The 21,391-nt window shown below is 35.5% G+C and overlaps 1 protein-coding gene across 2 annotated transcripts in view; it reads right to left on the bottom strand.

The window, feature by feature from the left end:
* The window catches only part of LOC149839252 (protease Do-like 2, chloroplastic), a 53,760-nt gene extending 32,857 nt beyond the window's left edge, over positions 1 to 20,903 (bottom strand). For both annotated transcript variants that reach the window (XM_090002410.1, XM_090002411.1), the window contains exons 1-8: positions 20,701 to 20,903; positions 17,758 to 17,931; positions 14,870 to 14,923; positions 14,107 to 14,180; positions 13,867 to 13,930; positions 13,101 to 13,145; positions 11,733 to 11,840; positions 10,060 to 10,137 (exon numbers count right to left, since the gene is read on the bottom strand). In XM_090002410.1, coding sequence (XP_089858536.1) covers positions 10,060 to 10,137; positions 11,733 to 11,840; positions 13,101 to 13,145; positions 13,867 to 13,930; positions 14,107 to 14,180; positions 14,870 to 14,923; positions 17,758 to 17,931; positions 20,701 to 20,823 — 720 coding nt within the window. In that variant the 5' untranslated portion in view covers positions 20,824 to 20,903. The remainder of the gene's footprint in view (positions 1 to 10,059; positions 10,138 to 11,732; positions 11,841 to 13,100; positions 13,146 to 13,866; positions 13,931 to 14,106; positions 14,181 to 14,869; positions 14,924 to 17,757; positions 17,932 to 20,700) is intronic.
* Positions 20,904 to 21,391: the final 488 nt, after the last annotated feature.

The raw sequence follows: 21,391 nt of genomic DNA, 5'->3' as shown, positions 1-21,391 counted from the left end.
TAAAAATTGAGAAAACTTCATATTTGTGTTTAAGAAAATAAATCCAACAATATCTCGTGTAGTCGTCAACAAAAATGACATAATATGCAAAGCCTCCTTTTGATAGGACGGGTGTCGGTCCCCATACATCCGAATGGATAATTTCAAAAGGTCTTGTTGTAAACATAGATCTTTCACAAAAAGGCAATTTTTTCATTTTTCCAAGAATACAGTCATTACAAGTTAAATCACTTTACATAGACTTTTAACAAAAGGTAAATGAGAAATTTTTGCAATATTTGGATGTCCAAGTCTCTTGTGCCACACATTAATATCCTTTTGTTGGACAACATTACAAAACGGGTTCTTTGGAATTTGAAGGGAATCGACATAGTATAGATCGTCCTTCCTAGAGCATTCCCCAATCAATCTCCTGGACCGGCGATCCTGTATCCAACATTTGTTAGATGAGAACTTTATATCACACCCATGATCCGAGATTTGAGAAACATAAAGCAAATTTAAGTTTAATTTGGGTATAAATCTAATTTTTGGAATAAAGAACCATTGTTTTTCAAAACTTTCTATTCCTTTTACTTCAAGAGATGTTCCATCCGCAGTTGAAACAAAAGATGGAGAGAGATTTTTTGAGTATTCGAAAAAAAAACTAAAACTTGGGGTCATGTGAAAAGAAGCACCCGAATCTAAAAGCCAAGAGGTCTTACCGGGAGGAGAAGAGGTTGACATGGCGGCTCCGGATATAGCCCCTTTTAAAAGAGGTTGAAGTGCATCTACGATTTGTTGCAATGAAAGAGCTCCATTTGAAGATGATGAGCACTCTTCCTTTTGAGGTTGGGATGCAGTAGCCATGGCAAGTAACTTTTTCCACTTTGGGCAAATAGGCTTGATATGCCCCGGTTCCTTACAAAAATGACATAAAAGTTTGCTATAATCCTTTTTCCCTCTTTGACCACTTGAGTTTTGATTCTTGAAGTGAGGAGGCTTGTAAGTCCTTAAGTTGCTCCCCGGTCTTGAGACGACATTAACTCATTCATTTTCTTCATTATAGGAAGGTGTAGCTAGAACACTTGGGTTGTTCTTGCTTATACCCATACGAGTCTCTTCCCCACTTAGTTTAGTAATTACATCTTCAAGAGAGGGGGAAGTGAAGGCGGATAAAAGAGAAGATCAGATTTGTTCGAATTCAGGCCTAAGCCCATTCAAAAAATTAAAAAATCTATCTTCTTTCAATTGTTTATAACGAAGCTCTATGGCTTCTCCACTCCACTTGGGTTCGAGCATAGCAAGTTCATCCCAAATAGAAGAAAGTTCGGCAAAATACTCCCTTATAGTCATCTCTCCTTGACGAAGAGTTAGAGCTCTCTTTTGGAGGTAATATTTATGAGACAGGCCCCTAGAGGTGTACATCTTTTCAAGGTACTCCCACGCTTGAGAAGCCTTCTTAAACTTGATAATATTGGCGTTAATTTTTGTTTCTACGGATGAGAAAATTCATGAGAGAATTTTAAAATTCCTCATCTCCCATTCTTCAAGCTTTTTGGTGTAGTCTTCAAGAGCCTTGGCTCTTTCTTCGCCTTCAAGGATTTTTATTTTTCCTTTCTCCATCAAGTTCATCTTTGGCTCCGGTTCGGGAATCGAGCCTTGAACATAACCCCAAAGCCCTTTTCCTTTAATATGAGTCTTCATGTTTTCAGCTCAGACGTGATAGTTGGACTCATTGAGTTTGAAGCCGAGAGAAAAATGAAAGTCTTTTTCACCCATTAGAGATGAGAGATGATGAAAAAGAATACGTACCACAAAGGATTTTTAGACCTTTCTTGATAGAAGAGTCTTCTAAAATATTGGATGAACAAGTGAATCCACTTCAATCACCAAAAAAATCGAGAGCGCGCTTTTCGAGGCACCCAAAAAAGTGAAGAATCCTGACAAACAATCAAGTTTTCAAATAACTTAATACTTCAAATACTCAATACACAAAATAAATGGACAGTGTTTATAAGCTTTACACCACAAAAGAAGTGCAATAAATGGACAGTGTTTATAAGCTTTACACCAAAGAAAGTGCAATAAATGCACAATATTTATAAGCTTAAGGAGACAACTCCTTACTCTAATACATACATACAATGGGCTCACATAGCCCTTATTTATAAGCAAACTTAAGAGACGTTGGGCTATTCCCAACAGCTCTTATTAGAGACGTTGGGAATCAGCCCAACGTCTATATTTTTAAAACTGTTGTACAGTGTACACAGTCAACGACTGACTGTGTACAAAAACAAAAAAAACAAAAATAAGAAATGAAAAAAATTACAAAAATTTAAAAATAAAAAGGAGGAATTACAATCATATTCAAAAACATGAATATGCGTAAAATGTAGAAATGACTAAAATACCCCTACAGCCAATACAATAAAGAAAACAAGTAGATGAATACATATACATATATGAAATATATATATATATATATATATATGTATATGTATTTTCTTTTATATATATAAAATATATATAGAAAATACATTGTCTTATAAATTACAATTTAACACTTACATGCCTATTAAGCTGCATATTCTTTTATCATCAAATGCCTATTAAGTTGCATATTCTCTTATGTTCAAATGCCCATTAAGCTGCTTATTCTCTATTGAGCAAATGCATGTTAAGTTGCATATTTTTATGAAGTGCAAATGCCTAATAAACCACATTTTCTGAAATTATCAAATGCCAACTAAGTTGTATATCTTGTGGAATGTTCAAGGAGAAATGCATATAGTTGTATTACCAAATCTCTAAGATTACACTGTATTCTCAATAAAGGAAATCAACGGTGTCTATGCTTGTTTGGCAGAGCTGTTAGTGCACGCCACCATGTGTTGGGACGTCACAAGTCAAAACCTAATGGTATGTTGTGGCAATTTGCTATTGAAAAAAAATTAATGGTGATGAATGATGATCTGGTAACCGAGCCTGCGGGTCAGATTGATGTTGGCACATAAGATGCCAAGCCAGGATAAAGAGGGTTCAGTATTGATCCTCGAGTTTATAAAGTGAAAATATCGGTAAATTGAAGTAAATAATTTTTGCCTGACTAGTTTAAAGGCACCAGGGCACTCGTGCTTGACGGTTTAAAGGTACCAGAACACTCTGAGTGGGTTTACACAATTAAATGATTAAAGTTTTGAGTAATATACTGTTTGAAGGTATGAATGATTGGAGATCCACTCCTAATGTGATATGATTCAAAATTTTGGGGAACTCCAGTGTCCTTGAGTACTGGGTTCAATTCAGGAAAAAACCCTGACACATCGGGAAATACAAATTAATAAGAGAGCAACCCACTCAGATTCAGGCTTACCTTAGAAAGAGTAGGTGGTACAAAACTTTAAGGACATGTGTTTCTAGCTTTGAGCGACAGCGGCTCTTTGGTCCCTAGTTCTCGGAGTTAGGGGACCCGGACTACCAAATTTGTCCTAGGCGGTAGCTTCACGTTCTTCTGCAAAACTTAGGGATGCATCCTGTTTTGGTTTTGGGCATTTAAGAAGTTCTCTCGGTCACTGACCGCTCCCTTAGGATTTACAATTTCAATTAGAATATTCGGGTTAATAAAACACCAATGAATAATGAACCCCTTTTTATTACGGTTGCCTTGGCCCGCATGTACCCGCAGGATAATTCAAGAAAACCATTAAATAAAAACATCTTGGGTACATCAGTTGAATAAGAGATCGTCAGGTTTACACTTAAACTTGTTTACTTGTGATTAGAAAATTGAACATGTGATTAAGTATTTAAACCAGTGTTTATTTATCTGATTAGATATTAATTCCTGTTATGTTTTTGCGAGTTAGAATCGTGATATGCAATAAGTTAAATTCATGTTACTTATTTCTTATGTCATGCTTAATATCATGCCTTATTGCCTATATTTAATCATACACATAGCATACTTGTTACACAGTACTTCTGCAAAATCATAGTAATTACCTATTTAGACAGTTGTAGTCTAATTCTTATAAATTTACCATTTTTCAGGTGAAGAATAGAGTTTATGAGCGGCTGCAGGATGAGGCTTCGATCGAGATATTGATTTATTATGTTCTCGGGACATCTCAGATTAAATTTCAATCTATTAAAATTATTGTTACTTGAAAACTCTGATGTCATTATTTATTTAGAATAAAATAAATGTTGTTGCTTGCTCTCTACTTTAATGTTTCGGAATACTTAACCTTATAGTATTAATTGTTTCCGCTGTTATAAAAAAAAATCCTCAAAATTTTGGGTTAAAATTTTGGGGCGTTACAATTAGGCCCACAGCTGTGTAACACGAACTCTTCTAACAGGGCACTACACCCGCACCCGCACCCGCACCCATGCAGGTGCGACACTTGGACACGACTTCCTTTGTGTCAGGTGAAGTCAACCACACTGAGGACCATTTTTGTCCAAAAGTGGATTCAGTTAACCTTAACCAAGTCCAGTTTTATCGATATTATATATATAAATGCACACACATACATGTAGTGTTAACTTAAAATTGTTAAAAATTATATATATATATATATATACCCTCCCTGCACCCAAGTTTTTTTAAAGTGCCACATCGTCGCATCCGCACCTGCACCTATGTTACATATATTATTAAAATATGTCCTGCACCCATAGCTATGGGTTAGCAGGACATATTTTACATTGATCAATAAATTTTTTACAAGATCTAGAAGAATGTGAGGCTCACATTATATTTCATTGTGGTTTATGTGTATGATCGAGCTATAAATGACGAGTCTCATGGATGTGATTAAATATATTACATATATTTAATAATATATGTAATATAGGGAGAAGTCAAACTAAGTTTGAAGGCTCCCAATGGCTAGAATTTCTAGCCATTGGGAGCCTTGCTCCCTCCGTACTCTCACTTCTCTCCCTTGTGTATAAGTAGGGGTGCTCTCCCCTTTGTTATGTATGTCTTTTGGCACATTCTCTTTGTTAATAAATTGTTTTATGTACCACATTCGAAAAAAATTGTAATAAAGATTTTCATTCTACTGTTTGCATTCTTGGCAAAATGAAAGCACTTCCTTTTCCCAATAGAACTTTTTTCTCTTCTAAACCATTTGAATTAGTGCACTCGAATGTATGGGGTCCCACTCTTATTCCTTCAAAAGTTGGTTATTCTTATTATATAATAATTGTTACTGATTAGTTTAGATTTACTTGGATATATTTTCTTAGGCACAAACACGAAGTTTTCAAATTATTAAAAAAAATCACAACTTTTCAAAATCAATTTAAATTTGATATTTCTATCTTCCGCTCTGATTAAGGGGGAGAATTTATGTCAAATGATTTTAAAAAATATCTTGAATCAAATAGGATTTTACATCAAAGATCTTGTGCCTATACACCCCAACAAAATGGTTTAGCCAAAAGGAAAAATAGGCACATAGTTGAGACTACTAGAAAAATCTTCTAATTTCAAAACATATTTCAAAAGAATTTTGGGTCGAAACTTCCTTAATTGTCGTATATCTTATTAATATACTTGCCACCTCCAAACTCCAAAACATTTCTCTCTATGAAAAGCTTTTCAAAATCTCTCCCGATTATTCTAGATTGAGGCCTCTTGGACGTAAATGTTTTGTTCTTACCAACAAAAATGACAAGGTTCCTACAAAAGTCATACCTTGCATATTTTTTGGGTATGGAGAAAACTAAAAGGGTTTTAGGTATTATGATTTTGAAAAGGACAAACTTTATGTTTCTAGAAATATATATTTTATAGAAAAAGAAAGTTTTTTTGATCAAAATGTGCCTAAGAAAAATATTGAATACTCTTTCTTGTTTGAATTGTTACCTAAGAGCAATGATGATTGTTTGATTGATAATGTTAGTAATGAAGAACCTCAACCCAATATCCAGGATGGTGAAAACTTTGATCAAAATGCACCTATAGTAATTCAATATAACAGACGTGGAAATAATAAACCTAATGTGTTAGAAAACTATTCTAACTTAAAAAGACAACATTTAGAGAATGTTAGAAGATCTAACAAGGTCTCCAAACCTCCTGACAGATTTGTTTCATATGAATCTTTTTTTCATCAGTATAGAGCATGCCTAGCTAGAAATTTTCCCTATTTTGAACCAACAACCTATAACCAAGCTAAAAAGTACCCTGAATGGTTAGGAGCCATGAATGATGAATTATGAGCACTTAAAAAATCTAAGACTTGAAAAATAACCAATTTGCCTAAAAGAAAAAAAAACTATAAGTTGCAGGTGGGTTTATAAAGTTAAAACTAAGAGTGATAGGACCTTAGAGAGGTATAAGGCTATATTAGTTGCAAAAGGCTATTCTAAAGAGTATGGCATAGGCCACGATGGAACCATTGCACTTGTAGCTAGGATGACTTTTGTTAGGACCCTTATAGTTATAGTTGTTAAGGGTTAAGTAATTTACCAAATAAATGTAAAAAATATCTTCTTGAATAAGGATTTTAAAGAAGAAATTTATATGGATTCACCTCATGGATATGAGATTCCTCCTGAAAAGGTACTTCATTGAAGAAAAGCCTTATTTGGTCTAAAATTGGCACCTAAAACCTGATATAATAGATTTAATTTTGTTATGCTCACACTTGGGTTTAAATCTTGCTATACTGACACTGCAATGTTTATTAAGAAGTTTGATGCAGGGATAGTCATCATCCTTCTTTATGTTGATGATATGAGCATCACAGGTGAAGACAAACATGGAGTTAATCATATTAAAATTATTCTCAAAAAACTTTTTAAAATGACTGATCTTGGATTTTTTAGATTTTTCTTAAGAGTCGAGGTTGCTTATTCTCTTCGAGAGTATTTACTTACTCAAACCAAGTGTGCTAATGATATTATTGATAGGTCTGGAATTACTGATGAGAAAAGGGTGGATACTCCAGAAGTTATCAATGCTAAAATAAAGAAAGATGATGGATCACCACTGGAAGATCCCACTCTGTCTCACCAGATGATTGGTGCCTTGACCTACTTAACTATTACCCGATTTGATATTGCACATGTAGTTCATATTGCAACTCAATTCCAACACTCTCCCACCACCATTCACATGAGTGTTGTGATAATGATCATTAGATATTTACAAAATTTTACTTTTAAGGGTCTTTTGTTGTCTTTTTCCTCCTCTCTTGAGTTAATTTCTTATTCTGACTCAAATTGGGAAGAGATCCAAATGATAGATACTCAACTACTGGTTTTTGTATGTTTTTTAGATGATTCTCTAGTATCTTGAAAGTGCAAGAAGCAACAAACAATATCACTATCATCCACTAAAGTTGAGTACCGTGTCATGGCTACTATAACATCAGAGATTGTTTGGTTATGAAGACTGCTTGAAGATATGGGGGTTTATTTGCAGACACCCTCTAGATTATTTTGTGACAATAAGAATGTCATATACATAATTGGCAACCATACATTTCATGAAATGACCAAACATATTGCAATGGATTGTCACTATGTACATGAAGAATTTTTAAAGAAGACTATCACATTGCCCTACGTCATCTTCGAATATCAACTGGATGATTTTTTAACCAAGGCGCTTCCGTCACCTCGTTTTTATTTTCTCCTTTACAAGCTTTCGGTGTTTACACCGTAAGTTTGAGGGGAGTGTTAATGTACAGTGTTATTTCCTATATATAATATTTATATATGTATATATATTTTTTTGTATGTATGTAAACTAAAATACCCATCAGGGGTATTTCAGTCATTTCACTTGTGTAATAGAGTAGGGGCAGATACGTAAATGTATTTTTTCCTTTTTTTTCTTTTTCTGTTTTTATTTTTTTATGTAAAGTAACTGTTGGGCCAGTCCAACTAGCCATTGGGGCTGGTCCCAACAGCTAGATTTCTAGCAGTTGGGGCTGCTTGTGCCCCTCGTTTATATAAGGGGGTTCTCCCCCATTGTTTTCCCTATGCTTTTCTTGGCATAGTTTGAAGTTAATACAATTTATATTTTTTATTTTAGCCCTTGTGAGTTGTTCTTCCTTGGGAAAATTGCATTTGGCCAATAAGTGGCCCTTCTGTATTTGTGCTCTCTTGTAGCCCTTAGTGACATTCTCTTGTATTCTCTTTTTCTTTCATTACAGTCTACTCAAGTATATGAGAACTGAAACGCATCCATTCATGCATTAGATAAATATACTAAGATACTTTAAAACAAAAACTAATCATTATTGATTTTCTTGTAAAGATTAGGCTTGAGACCCTGACATGAATCATTCAGTACGTGAATTTGTCTCTCCATGAAAAAAACATTTCTTAGTCTAGGAAGATAGGAATGTAGCAAAGTTTGACAATTGAAACCAAGAATTGTGATGCAGTCAGTACAGAGATTGCTTGGACCATACATTGGGCTATAACAGCCCATTTTTCAGTCTTATTATGAAAACAGAATTTCTTATTTACAGATCCCTGAAACCAGATGGCAAAAAGACATCACAATAGGAAACAGTCTCTGTGGGAGAAACTTGAGAATAAGAATCAGAAATGAGATTCTCACGTTGCAATGCAAATTTATCAATACCTTTTGTTAAAGCTCTTACCAAATATGAAACTGGTTGTTGATTACCTGATGTCCATGGTCAAAACTTCAAACCCATGTAATTCTCAGAAGGGTATGGTAGAAAGAGAAGAAAATGGTTTTCTTTTTAATTTAGTTTTCAGTTGACTCACAGCCGCTTAGTTATACCAAAACCATGTAATATTCATAGATAGAATTGCTAACATAAAAACTAGATTCTCATTTTGCTAAACTTATTAACAAAAATAAGATGACATAAAAAGTGTGGGAATCCAAGGATTACTACCATGGCTTCCTTTATCTCTTTCCATGTAATCATGCTAACCAAATTTTATTTTTATATTTAATTTCAATTAAGTCATATTCAGAAGGTTTCTACCAATGCAACAGGCATTCTTTTCATGGATGTGATATCGTCTGCTATAGTGGAGATCTGCTTAGTACATATTGCACACTAGTTGAACATGACAACTAGATGGCTAGAGTAGTGGCATCTTATTGAAGAGGTCTTATATTCGGTCCCATGCACATTAGAAAAATAAAATAGTATGTCCACTGCAACATAATGAGTAAGTAAACCTAGGTTGATATTCCCTTAAGGTTGGTCTTCCACACAGTATACCGTAGATTCTTCTCTACAACTCCTTTGTACAACAAAACCCCAACCTTTCTCACATAATTGGCTACCACTTCACTCAAGCTAAACTTAATAAGAACAAAATCTATCCCCATAGGTGAAGGCTGGCATTGAACCAGGCTGCTGCCTATGGCACCTGCCCATTTGGGGCAGGCTGGGCTGTGACTTTGAACCCAGACCTGAGCCGGACCAGGCTAATGCTTGACCTGACTGGCCTATCACCTGTCAACAAGCCAGTCAATATAGCCAAATATGGACCTGGATTGCGCCAGTCCAACCCAGCCCATGATCAGCCTTTGTGAATAGGCCAGCAGCTGGTAGCCCACCCATGGCCTGGCCTGCCTGGCCTGGAATTTTGACTAGCCCCAGCTCATCCTTTTAATGGGCAGGCTCTGACCAGGCAATGGCCAGTCAATTTTAAGGTAAGGCCTGTCCAATGTCCATCACCAGGAGTGACTAGAGCACTCAAAAGGTGATGACTGATGACCATTTTGACTCCACCAATTAACATAATATAAACTAAATATAAAAGATTTTGATTGTTGTAAAAAAATTCTGATTAATTAAATATTAGATATACTGATGTAAGTATTGATGGTATCTGTGGGCTATACCCTTTGTATGAGCTTCTTCACTTGGAAAGCTTAATGAAAGTACAGAAGTTATCTATTCAAAGCATGTAAATCATTTAATGGAGGAACACCTAAAAGAAATACCATGGAATAGCACAACTAAACATGTTTTATCAAGCATGTCATGAGAAATCTCATTACCAAGTATGAAACAAATTAATTTTGAAACATGAAGCTTAATGTATGTGCCAAACCTCGATTCTTGAAACCACACCCTTTGTCACTGATATAGTGTCTCCTCCAAGGGGATAACCCACAACAGTTACTGCATCCTGTAGAATATGGAAGTTTAAGAATACAAATGAGATTAAGATCTAAACATGGGAGTTATGAAAGTAAAGGAAGGCCAAAACACGATCAATAGTAGAAAGTTTTCAAATCAAATCTAATGAAAATGGCCCTTGAATACAGTCGAATGTTAGGATCATAATTTACAATAAAATCTGATCAGCAAGATATCATAAGCTCCCAACTTTTCATGCTAATAGTGTAATTAATTTAAAATGCTATGATCCATCACCATTCTATATAAAGGGAAAAATTGCAATTCTATTTGCAAAATTATTAACTAAATTTCAAGAAGAAATTAACAATCATCAATATTGATAACTAACACCACCTTAAGGTATAAAGACAATACCAGAGAGCACATAGTAATATAACAAAGTGCAATAACCACTACCTTTTGCAATGTTCAGAAAGCATCCACCTAACTTTCAAAAACAGGCTCCTTTACAATGTTCTCCAAGAAATAAAATGCATGCTGTATTTGATTTGTACGTGATTATATTCAAAAAAAATTTGCTCTTATAACAAAAACTGACAATAGGTGTGAGGGCCACATTAGCCAATATTTACTAATTATAGCAAAATCAATCAAGAATCTTGCATGGTATGGACTCGGTGTCTCAGAATAAATTTCTAAGAGGAAAAAGAAAAACATAACCATTGTAAGATGCTTTTGAAAAAAAAACTGAGATATCTTTTTAGAAAGATAAAATTTTTCAAGTCAAAGCTGGAGGATGCCCCCGAATGAATATGGACCCAAGATCCCCCAGTTAAGATAGCACAGGTCTAACCAGTAGCTTTTTTAATCTACCCCTAAAATTAACCACTTTCATCAAACCTTCCTCATGCATGTCTATCAGTTGGGATGCTGCTTACATAAAACTGTGCTCTCTTCTGTGCATTTACATTCTGAATTTGAAATTGCTTTCTACCATTTTTTCATGTGCACAATACATGGTTGATACAGATTGAGTGGTTGCACATGAGTTCAACTTTCTATTTAAACCTATTGGATTGCTTCTTTTATAAGATTGCATGTTAACTACAAATAAAATTCTGCCATCAAATTGTTATTATGTCTCAGACCATGTTTCATTTATATAATATCATGGATGCTGCAAAGGCCAACCATATAAAACTATGTCATGGATTCCACCATGGGCCACTAACATCTATTAATGGCATCTTTTTTGGTTAGGAAACTTACAGGAGAAATGTAATAGATGAGACAACTAATAGGGATGACATGCATTACCAATCAGTCATACATAATACAGTAACCATGTCGGGAAAACATACATAACCCTCAATAACATGCAAGTGCATCACAATTAGTGCACTTGATCACATCCTACTCAATCAACAGCTGATTCCCCAGAATATAAAATTCTCTTGATCACTTAGTACACCAGCATAAAATGTGTAAAGCGTATTCCATGAATTGAGGAAAAGGTGTTCCTAAGCAGTACCTAGGAATTCCAAAAAATTTAAATGCAAAAGTTGTACCAATTAATTTCTGCATACAACAGACAAAAAGCAGTAGACTAAACATGAAGACCCAAAGAAGCAAGCATATAACCTGAAGACATGGCAAACGACCAAACCGGAGTGGTTCAGCTCCTTTCCAAAATTCTTCACTCTCTACTGATAACAAGGCAATGTCGCACTCAACTCCTCTAGCAAGAACCTGCACGTCCAATCACTGAGGCAGTTTTTTTAAACATGAAATGCAGGAAAGGTTTCAAGCATGGCACAAACAGGCTCAGTTGGTTGAACATGTCCAAGCAAGTTGTGTGTGTGTGTGTGTGTGTGGTGGTGGTGGTGGTGGTGGTGGGGGGGGGGGGGGGGGGGGGGGAGTCTTCTCTAGTTAACAGAAACCCAATCTGGATGAATAGGTGCTTCTTATGTCACAAACTACTAATCATCCTTTTAGAAAGAAACAGCACAATGAGACTCAAAGAAAGCAAATTTTCATCTAGTCATTAGAGTTCTCTTATATTTAGAAAATAACATGATATCTTAAGAGAGACTGTACAAAGCAAAACTGAAAAATAACACTATATTTTCAAGTGATTGGCAGATTAAATTATCATCGATGTTATGGGTCTTGCAGATATTTACAGAAAATGGTAAAGAGGTGGTTTTTCAACAACCTTCACAAAATTCATAAGGACATAAAAATAAGAATTGAACTTAGTTATAAGTTTCCTTGGGGTTACACTTGGAGATGAAAATGACATGAATAAAGCAATCATACATTATGCCTTACAGTTATGCAGAACTGCCAGTGTAAATAAAGTTGTAAATATAAACATGCAGTAGTAATCGCATGGTCCCAGGAACCTTGATGTAGTTCATTTATACAAGGGTAACAATCATACACCCATTGTTCTCAAACTACTAGAATGAGAAAAATAGAAACCATAACATTCCTGCTGATGGATGTCCTGATACAAAAAAAAAGCATTTGATGATTACCAGAAAGTCACTATTATTTAAAACAGATAAATAGCTTGCAGGAATAAGAAACTATTTCTTGTTGAAAGCCAAAGACTTCATCCCTGCAGATTAACTTTGCTGTAAAGAATGAGAGAGCAGACAGAAGCTACAAAAAATATCTAGACACTGCTAGGAGATCATAAATGTTATACATCAAAGTCATCAAACAGAAGCTAATATTTATTACCGGATCATATGACACATACATACACAATTGATACTCATCCAAATAATTAGTGAAAACTGCAACAGCAACTACAACTTTGCAAGAAAATAGTTAACAAGAATTAAAACCAAAAAATTAACAAATAAAGCATTCTTCCAATGAAAAAAACTCTTAACATAAAAAATGTTAATGAAAAGAACTTGCTGACAACTAAAAAAGACTAAACTGGTTTAGATTTATAAATACAAAACCCAAAAATCATTTTATTTTAAGAAGCGATACCTTTGCTACAAACTTAGTGTCATCTCCTCTGCGTTTTACTTTTACCTGCAGACAATGCAAATAATCTGTCAGATAAGGCATAACAGCAAAAGATGAAGAACTGGTAACTATGTAAATTTTTTAGCAAAATCCAGATATAAGCAGAAATTATACTATAATCTATACATAAAAAAATCCCTGAAGGGCTCATACTCTAAGTATATCCAAAACAGATGACTGGAAAAAAAAAGGAAATTAAGAAAGAAGACATTGTGCTTTACAATCTTGCATAACACCCACAGTCCCATGCCCTTCTTCAAACAATTGCAAACAAGTGCATACATACACATATAAAAATGTGTATGTTCATTGCAACAAATGAATTCAGACAGCAGTTGACATTCTAGTTGCTTATTTGAACCTCTGGGTGTTTAAATGTGCAAGGCCTAATCTATATTGATTATAGTTCACTCTCTTTAGGGGCTTCAACATTTGACAATGGCGCTCGAGTTGTTGGTTATAAGAGTTTTCCCAAATCAAGCAAAAATCCATGCTACCATTATATTCAAAACTATTTGATGATCAATTCAACAAGTACCATTTCAGCCAAAATTTTAACCTACTTTTATTTATCTATGCATCAAAGGGAGTTGGTTTAGTTAGGAATACTATAGTTAAACAATTGAAGTTTGTCATATATCAGCTTCCAAGATTCACACTTCTGTCAAAGTGTTAGAGATACATTATAAGTATGCCATGTTAGCATGAGAACAGCTGGAATGGTTACCTGAGTATCGTGCTCCACACAATGTGCATTTGTTAATAGCTTTCCATCCCCAATCATGAAGGCACTGCATTAAGAATGGTTTCTCAGAAAGATATATGTCAATCATCCGAAAGTATGAATATCTAATGTAAGAAGTGCATGTACAAAGACATACATAAAGAATAAAAAAGGACACTGCTATCTAACGCTCAAAAGTACTTCCCAGCAGTTGAGTTAGCAACTTGGCATACCAAAAATTACCTGCCAGTACTGGGGTATTGCCTCTGTTTCTGCCAAGGTAGGGAATAATCTGGAGCTGTGTGAGTGCAATATACCTACATAAATTATATGTCATCATACACTGCATTAAGAACATAAATCACAACTTTACATGGAGATGCTCAACAAAAAGTGACATAAATATATAAAGTGATTTTAGAAGAACTGGGCCAGTGATTTAGAAGCAAAACTTTGGAAACAGGAAAGTAAATATATCAGAACAAGTTTATGCAACAAAGTAATTAAGAGATAATTAAGATATTGTGCCGTAAAAAGCTATGAAACAGTAAGATTATAAAGCAATGGATAAGTCAAGTATTTATGTGTGATAGAAGAGTCCTAGCATCAATATATCTGAACTCAATATCTAAGCTTAGCAAGTTATGTCCTATCGTCTGTTTCATGAGCTACCAAGGAATAAATTCAATATTTTAATTGGGAAATAAAACCTCTGATATATGCTACTTTAAGTCATCCATATCATCCTTCATGTGCTTCATATGAAGATACAGTAGCATCACAATTTTGTTATGATCATTGAGGGGGTATAGAGGGGGCACGTATTTCCTACACAACTTTACATTTTTATGCAAATTATCTGTGTAGCTACATAATCTCCACCATGAAGGTTATTCAAGTCATTCACATCTTAAAACATTGACATTAATATCAATCAATCACAAAAGAAATCAAGTCAATCATTAAATGATTAATATAAGAAATATGAAGTTACAAATGGCAATACCTTTACAACAGCATTCAAGAAAGTTGAATCTTGTAAGTCAGTTGCTTCATTAACCTAAAAACAGGATATCAGCTTTTCAGAAACCTAAGGAAAAAGAAAAACTAGAGGTGAAGCAAAGCAAAACTGCTGAGTCAGAAAAAAGGAAATAGACATCAACCCTTTATGGTTTACCAAAAACTAATGCATGCATAAAAGAAAGAACCAGTAAACATATGCATAAAAGATCAGGACAATGTGCAAATTTGCACATGGAAAAGGACAGAAAAAACAGCTATGATGATTGTCAATGAATTCAAAATGGATTTTTGAATCATATAACCAGTTGCGGGAAATTATAACAAAATCTAGTTCAATAATTTGCAGAACATTTAAGTTTATTTACTAAAAATTCATAAAGAAATCTTCCGAAAGAGATGACTCCACATGTCAACTTCTAGTTCTAGGGGGCTTTTCCACACCCTTCATGATATTAATTTACGCTTGTATAAATGGCTAAGGAATTAGCCATAAAAAATGTTTAAGTATTAAAACTTAAACAAATAAGAAAATTCAATCATTTCTGTAGGAAAAAAAATGGAGGGTGGGGCAGGGCATCCCTACAGCCAGGAGTCTTAGATTTAGGAATGCATGGTTAAAATTGAATAAATTGTGTTGTGTTATAATTTACTTGTGTAATTAAGCTCCAGTATGTATCAAATGGTGGGTTTAAGAACATCACTTGTAGTCAAAAATAACTTAAGTGTTCTCGATTTAGTCCTGTGTTATATGATAAGCATGCACTCTTCCAATTGAAGAGGCATTTTATAACCCCACACTAAGACTTGCCATGTCATACAGTTGAAAATTTTGAGCAACAAGGAGCAATAAAAAAGAACATGGCATGTGGCTGAAATGTGTACAAAAAGGCAGATGCATATGGTAACAGAAAGGAGTGCATCATGGAAATGTAAAGGTAGCATATTCAAATATAATGGTAATATGATTAAGATGGAGTGATAGACTAGGAGTGTAAATGGAGAATTGAAATAACATGCGTAGAAACAGGTACAGTGATCAATGTCGGAAGAACTTGGACAAGGGGGGACCATAGAAACCAAGAGGGAGACAATGAAAAGCAATATGCATAATGAAGAAACTCAGGTTTTTACCATTACAAACGATAGAGAACTAGGTAGTGTGAACCCAACCACATACGCTATTTCATAAACACAATCATAGTATGATACATGAGATCGACTATCAGGATTTGTGAGAAACATCAGATATTCCTATGCTTATGGAAGTTTAGGGTCTTTAGGCTTATGAGTGGAGGAATGGCTAGTGAACATTAAATATATTTTTTTAAACTTAGAAATATTAAAATCTGTCAATCACTCATCGTCTTTTATATTCTTTTATTCTTATGGGGCATTGCAACCTTGTTGGTACCCTTATCGTATGACTGCATATATATTAAGCTGGTGTCTTAGTGGTATCATGATGAAGCTGCCAATTCTGTCATTTCAAAAAAATTCTGCTTCAATGTGAAATGTTCAAAATCAAATATGCCTAAGAAAGAACACAATAATAGTGAAGTTTACATATCCCACCTCCCACTCCACCACATCTTATCACCATAATTCTGTCATCTTCTCCATCTTTCTTGTTTTAATCATCATCATTTCTGTTCATTGTTACCATCATTACCTTCTAATTCTCAATGTTATTATCATCTTGTCCATTTGTCATCATCATCTTCACCAATAACAACACAACACTATCATCTTTTTATTTTTCTTCACTAGCACAGCCCCTACCACCCTGTCTCTCTGGTTGGCCTGGAAATAACCAGGATGGTTCAATTAACCTGGGTATTACTAACACAAGGTAGCAGGAAAAATGGTTAGAACTTAGGATGCCATATCAGCATGCAAAGAACCATCTAGGCCACTTTCTTGTTGAGCTATGGCCGGATAATGATGGAAGAGAAAGAAAACCTGCATAAGAGAGAGAGAGAGAGATCAACTCCCCCGGGCATGCATAATGTTCAGTGCACTTGTGTTTACTGTAAAACTGGATTAATGCATCTAGGAATATGTTTGCAGAGTCACATTCCTATACTCAGCATCAAGTCTTCAGTTAAGAGCCAATGTAGATACAGATTCATCAATTTAAGGTCTTGTATCAACAACTGACTTGTTAGCTTCAATTCTTTGTCCTGGAGAATACCTGAGGAATCATAGTTTTTGTGCATGGTGCACAACAACAACCAAGCATAGAGCCTTGAACATGCTAAGAAATCACAGTCTTCATATGTTATCATTTACATTTATCCTCGTGTATATATCAGTATACCTATTACACCATACGACTGACGATTCCACAAGATAGCCAAACATATAGAACAAGTTGTTGCTTTATTCACACACAACACCTGGACCGGACTTATTTCTATTAACACTTAAAAAGAGTTCTGGGTTCCCCTAACCCATCAAGACTTCCAACATTGCACGCTTCAACAAACCTGCTGCCAATTTCAAAGTCAATGACTCAATGTTACATTGTACTCTAAAATTTAATCTCATCTTTTAGCCCGCCCTTACCTACATAAAATATCAACCTCCAGAAAATATCTCCCACATCCAACAGTCATTTACATCATTCCAACAAAGGAGAATATCACAACAATCATCTTTGAATGATGAACATTGCACAGATTCAAATATTTTCTTTTTAAATTTGATATGTTAAACAAGAATGTATCAAATCTGTATGCACAAAATGAAGGATAAGTTTTATACTAAAAAAACAAAGGATCTGATACAAAACCCAAAAAAGCATAAATATCTTTAGCCCTTTCCACACTATGACATGCAGCATATTGAAATACAGAAAAGTAATAAACTCACCTGCTGTTCGTTTAGGTCATACACAAATTCTTGTTTATCCTTTTTCTGCACACCCAGTGATCTAAATAACATTGACTGCGAACGACCTATGTCCCCTTTAGCACCATCTGGAGATGGATATGCTTTTTCATCTTTAGGTCTACCAGAAGTCCTTTTCTGCGAGACAACCCCAACCTAGCATATACAAACAAATGTTTGATGCAATGGGTCAAGGTGATAATTACACAAACAGATGAAAGATAACTACTGAGCATCTGAGTGCAGAAAACATAGGCTTAATTTGCATCACAGAAGTTTTAAAGTGGTCTTTCATGAAGCATTGAACTACTGTCTACGTTCTAAGGAAGACATTCACCTGAACTTTCAAACAAGTCAAAGGATCATCGAGAGAGAGAGAGAGAGATGCAGGTCTCTTTGTAAAGCATTGCACAACTGATGAACCATTTTAAGTATATTGCCAACTCTTAGTACGGATCTAAAGTTAAAATTGGGAAAATACAACCACATGCACGATAACAAACTTACATCCTTGCTTCTAGGAAACACATTTAACAGACAGAAGAATAAGCTTGGTCATTGCTAAACTAGTCACTGCCAAATCATTAGAGAGAGAGAGAGAGATGCATGCCTCTTTGTAAAGCATTGCACAACTGATGATCCATTTTAAGTATATTGCCAACTCTTAGTACGGATCTAAAGTTAAAATTGGGAAAACACAACCACATGCACGATAACAAACTTACATCCTTGCTTCTAGGAAACACATTTAACAGACAGAAGAATGAGCTTGGTCATTGCTAAACTAGCCACTGCCAATTGCCAAATCATTCTGCTCAAGTTCTAGGCCATTCTATAATGTCCTCACTAGTGCCACTAACACCTCTCCTTAAAGGTTGTCTGACAAGATGGCCAATCCTCATTCAACCTAAGGCCTTAAAGTTAAAGCATTAGATAAAACATTTTTCAATGAGTAATCTTCAACTATGTGTGTTTTGGGGATCCAAATGCCATGGTAATATGGTTATAGGACATGGGATACGGTTGCTTCTGCAAAGCTTTCCATTATAATGTGATGGACCATGGGAGTAAATATGAAGTATCCACGTAATTAGTTACTAAGAGATTTTCTAATTCAACCTTTAGCAGTGCAATTTTCCTAGGATCATGCAACCAATTATTTGGTGAATTTCCTTCTTATCTAGATAGCCATGGTCATCAATCACACATTTTGTGGAAGAGGAGGTGTTTTAAGGTTATTTCCAGGAAATGCAGTTTGTGAAAGTTGATGGTCTTGTCTGAAGATTATGATAATGTGAGAGTGCTGGTGATCCTGGCTGTCAACATGCGCAAAGCAGGTATTTCCGATGAATGCAGTTGTGAGAACTACACTTTTGGACATGTATTGGAATAATAGCATGTTGGATGTGTGCCATAGTACTCATTTGGTGAAAATGCTTCAGATGGATGTGTTGTCCAGGAGTGAAATGACCATTGGATCTGTGCAAAATCAGTGTGCAAGTGTTGTTCACCCTCTTCATTGCGATGCAACAATGAACTTGCAGCTGCATTTATCTGATTTTGTGAGTTTTTGTCCCCTTGTCGAAGCATTTGTCTCCTCTAACATGAAAAATGATACATTGTTTCATCGCCAAAGTCATTATTTTAATGCTATCAAACACCACTCTAGTTGACACCTATGAATTATGTGATAGCTTAATGACAGCACAAGTTGCTCGATGCTCTCTCTTTGTATGCATTGTTATGCGACTTCATGGCTGTTGATGAATGTGCTTATGGTCTTTGAAACAAACAGCTAGTTAAAACCACATCATGTCACATTTCCATCCTTGAGGAATTGGAATATTGAAGATTCTTCTACTCATATGTGTAGCCTTGCACAGTCTGCACACAGTTTCTGCAAAAATGTGTTGTTTGTTGCATATGCATCAATTTCTCAAATCAATAAGACATGTGAATGAGCTGCCATTTGGTTTCTTGATTATTCAATTTCCAGATCATGTTAAGGTAAAATCTCAACCCAGTTTTGTCTATGAAACATTTGATTCATGCACCAGGAGAAAGATTTCCCATTCTGCGAAGTTGTAGGCCCGGTCAGATCCAGAGTTCTTCCTCACCTCTCCTGTCAGAGGAGAGAAACCGAAGTCAGGGGCGCCGCCCAGGCTCCCTCCTTCACCCTTTCTTCCCCTCTCTGAAGAGATGAACTGCCGGCAGGACCAAATCTTGGAAGACTATCATGTCAGTTGCTACATTACCTTATATGCTTATCAGAAACTAAAATCCACACCAATTACTATTCCCAGATGTCGTTAAACTGCAATCTCGATGTTGCTTTATTCTTTAACATGCCCTGTTCCAATGGAGAAAAACATTTCATTCCCAACAGACCCTCTAGGCTGAGCGCTCCTTTTCCCCACTTCAAAGAATGAGTTTCCGAATATCCAGAGAACAGGATTTTTTATTCCGTTATCTTCATTAGACACAAAAAGCACACACCCAAATGATCAAGCAACCAAATAACATGATAAAACCATCATAAATCAGAACTCATCTTACCGAATTAAATTAATCAAAGAAGGACCAACTTGCCTACTCATCTTTCTTCCTCGATTTAAACGATTACCACCACAAAAAACTCGAATCAAGGGTATCAAGAACGACGACTAAAAGAAGCAGAAATCATCAATTTAAACACGACAACCGTGTTTTCGAAACCACAATCACACAATACTAACGATGAAGAACACGAAACCGATATTATTCCAACCAAAACCCACCGTTCGAAAAAAAGTCCGTGCACCAACTATAAATACGCAGAGGTCACCATGCTTCTCTATGAAACTTAAAGAAGATAAACTAAACAGAAGACCGATGGAAATAGGAAGAAGATGAGCACAATAAGATCGATAATGAAGCAAAGCTTACCTCCTCCGTTCTTTTGGAACGCCTCACCGATTTCACACTGAGACATCGGATGAATGGCATCGACCAGACACAACACGATTTATCAGACAAGGAGATGAAGGAGAGATGAGCAGACATCGCCATTCCGAGAGAGAGAGAGAGAGAGAGAGAGAGAGAGAGAGAGAGAGAGTGCAGGAATCGGGCGCACGCTCTAACTCATTCACACGCCTTATCCGCTCACTTTACTCAAAACGGATAGAATATGGATCATTTATCTGTTACAACCCGTACCCGCATTTTAAGATATGGTTGGTATCAGTGGGTCGGGCTTAACTTGGACCCAACCCGTACCGAATTCGATAGGGGTCGGGGTTTGGTGATAAGGGGAGGAGGTTCGATTAGGGTGTGTTTTATTGCTTGTTCAAGATTGGACCCGAACATACTGTCTGTTTTGTAACAACTGTACTATGTTTAGTGTTTGTTTTAACTGAACAAAAAGTTGTTCTCCTTGTGTCCAACGTTTGATTTTTACCTTGTGCTGCTGACAGTTTGGACACATATGGATAATGATCGAATAACTTCATTTTGGATCGTACAACTCGTTCAGCCCCACCATATGAGTGTTTTAACATGTTTATTATAGATTTTAGCTTATGGATCTAAAAACTAAAAAATGTTTAAAACTTGTATTATTTGAGAAAAGTAAGATGTT

The sequence above is a fragment of the Nuphar pumila genome, chromosome 4 (assembly GCF_984573655.1).
Source record: "Nuphar pumila chromosome 4, dmNupPumi1.hap1.1, whole genome shotgun sequence".
Classification (NCBI taxonomy): Eukaryota; Viridiplantae; Streptophyta; class Magnoliopsida; order Nymphaeales; family Nymphaeaceae; genus Nuphar; species Nuphar pumila.
The sequence above is the reverse complement of the archived record's forward strand: the minus strand, read 5'-3'. Positions and strand labels throughout refer to the sequence as shown.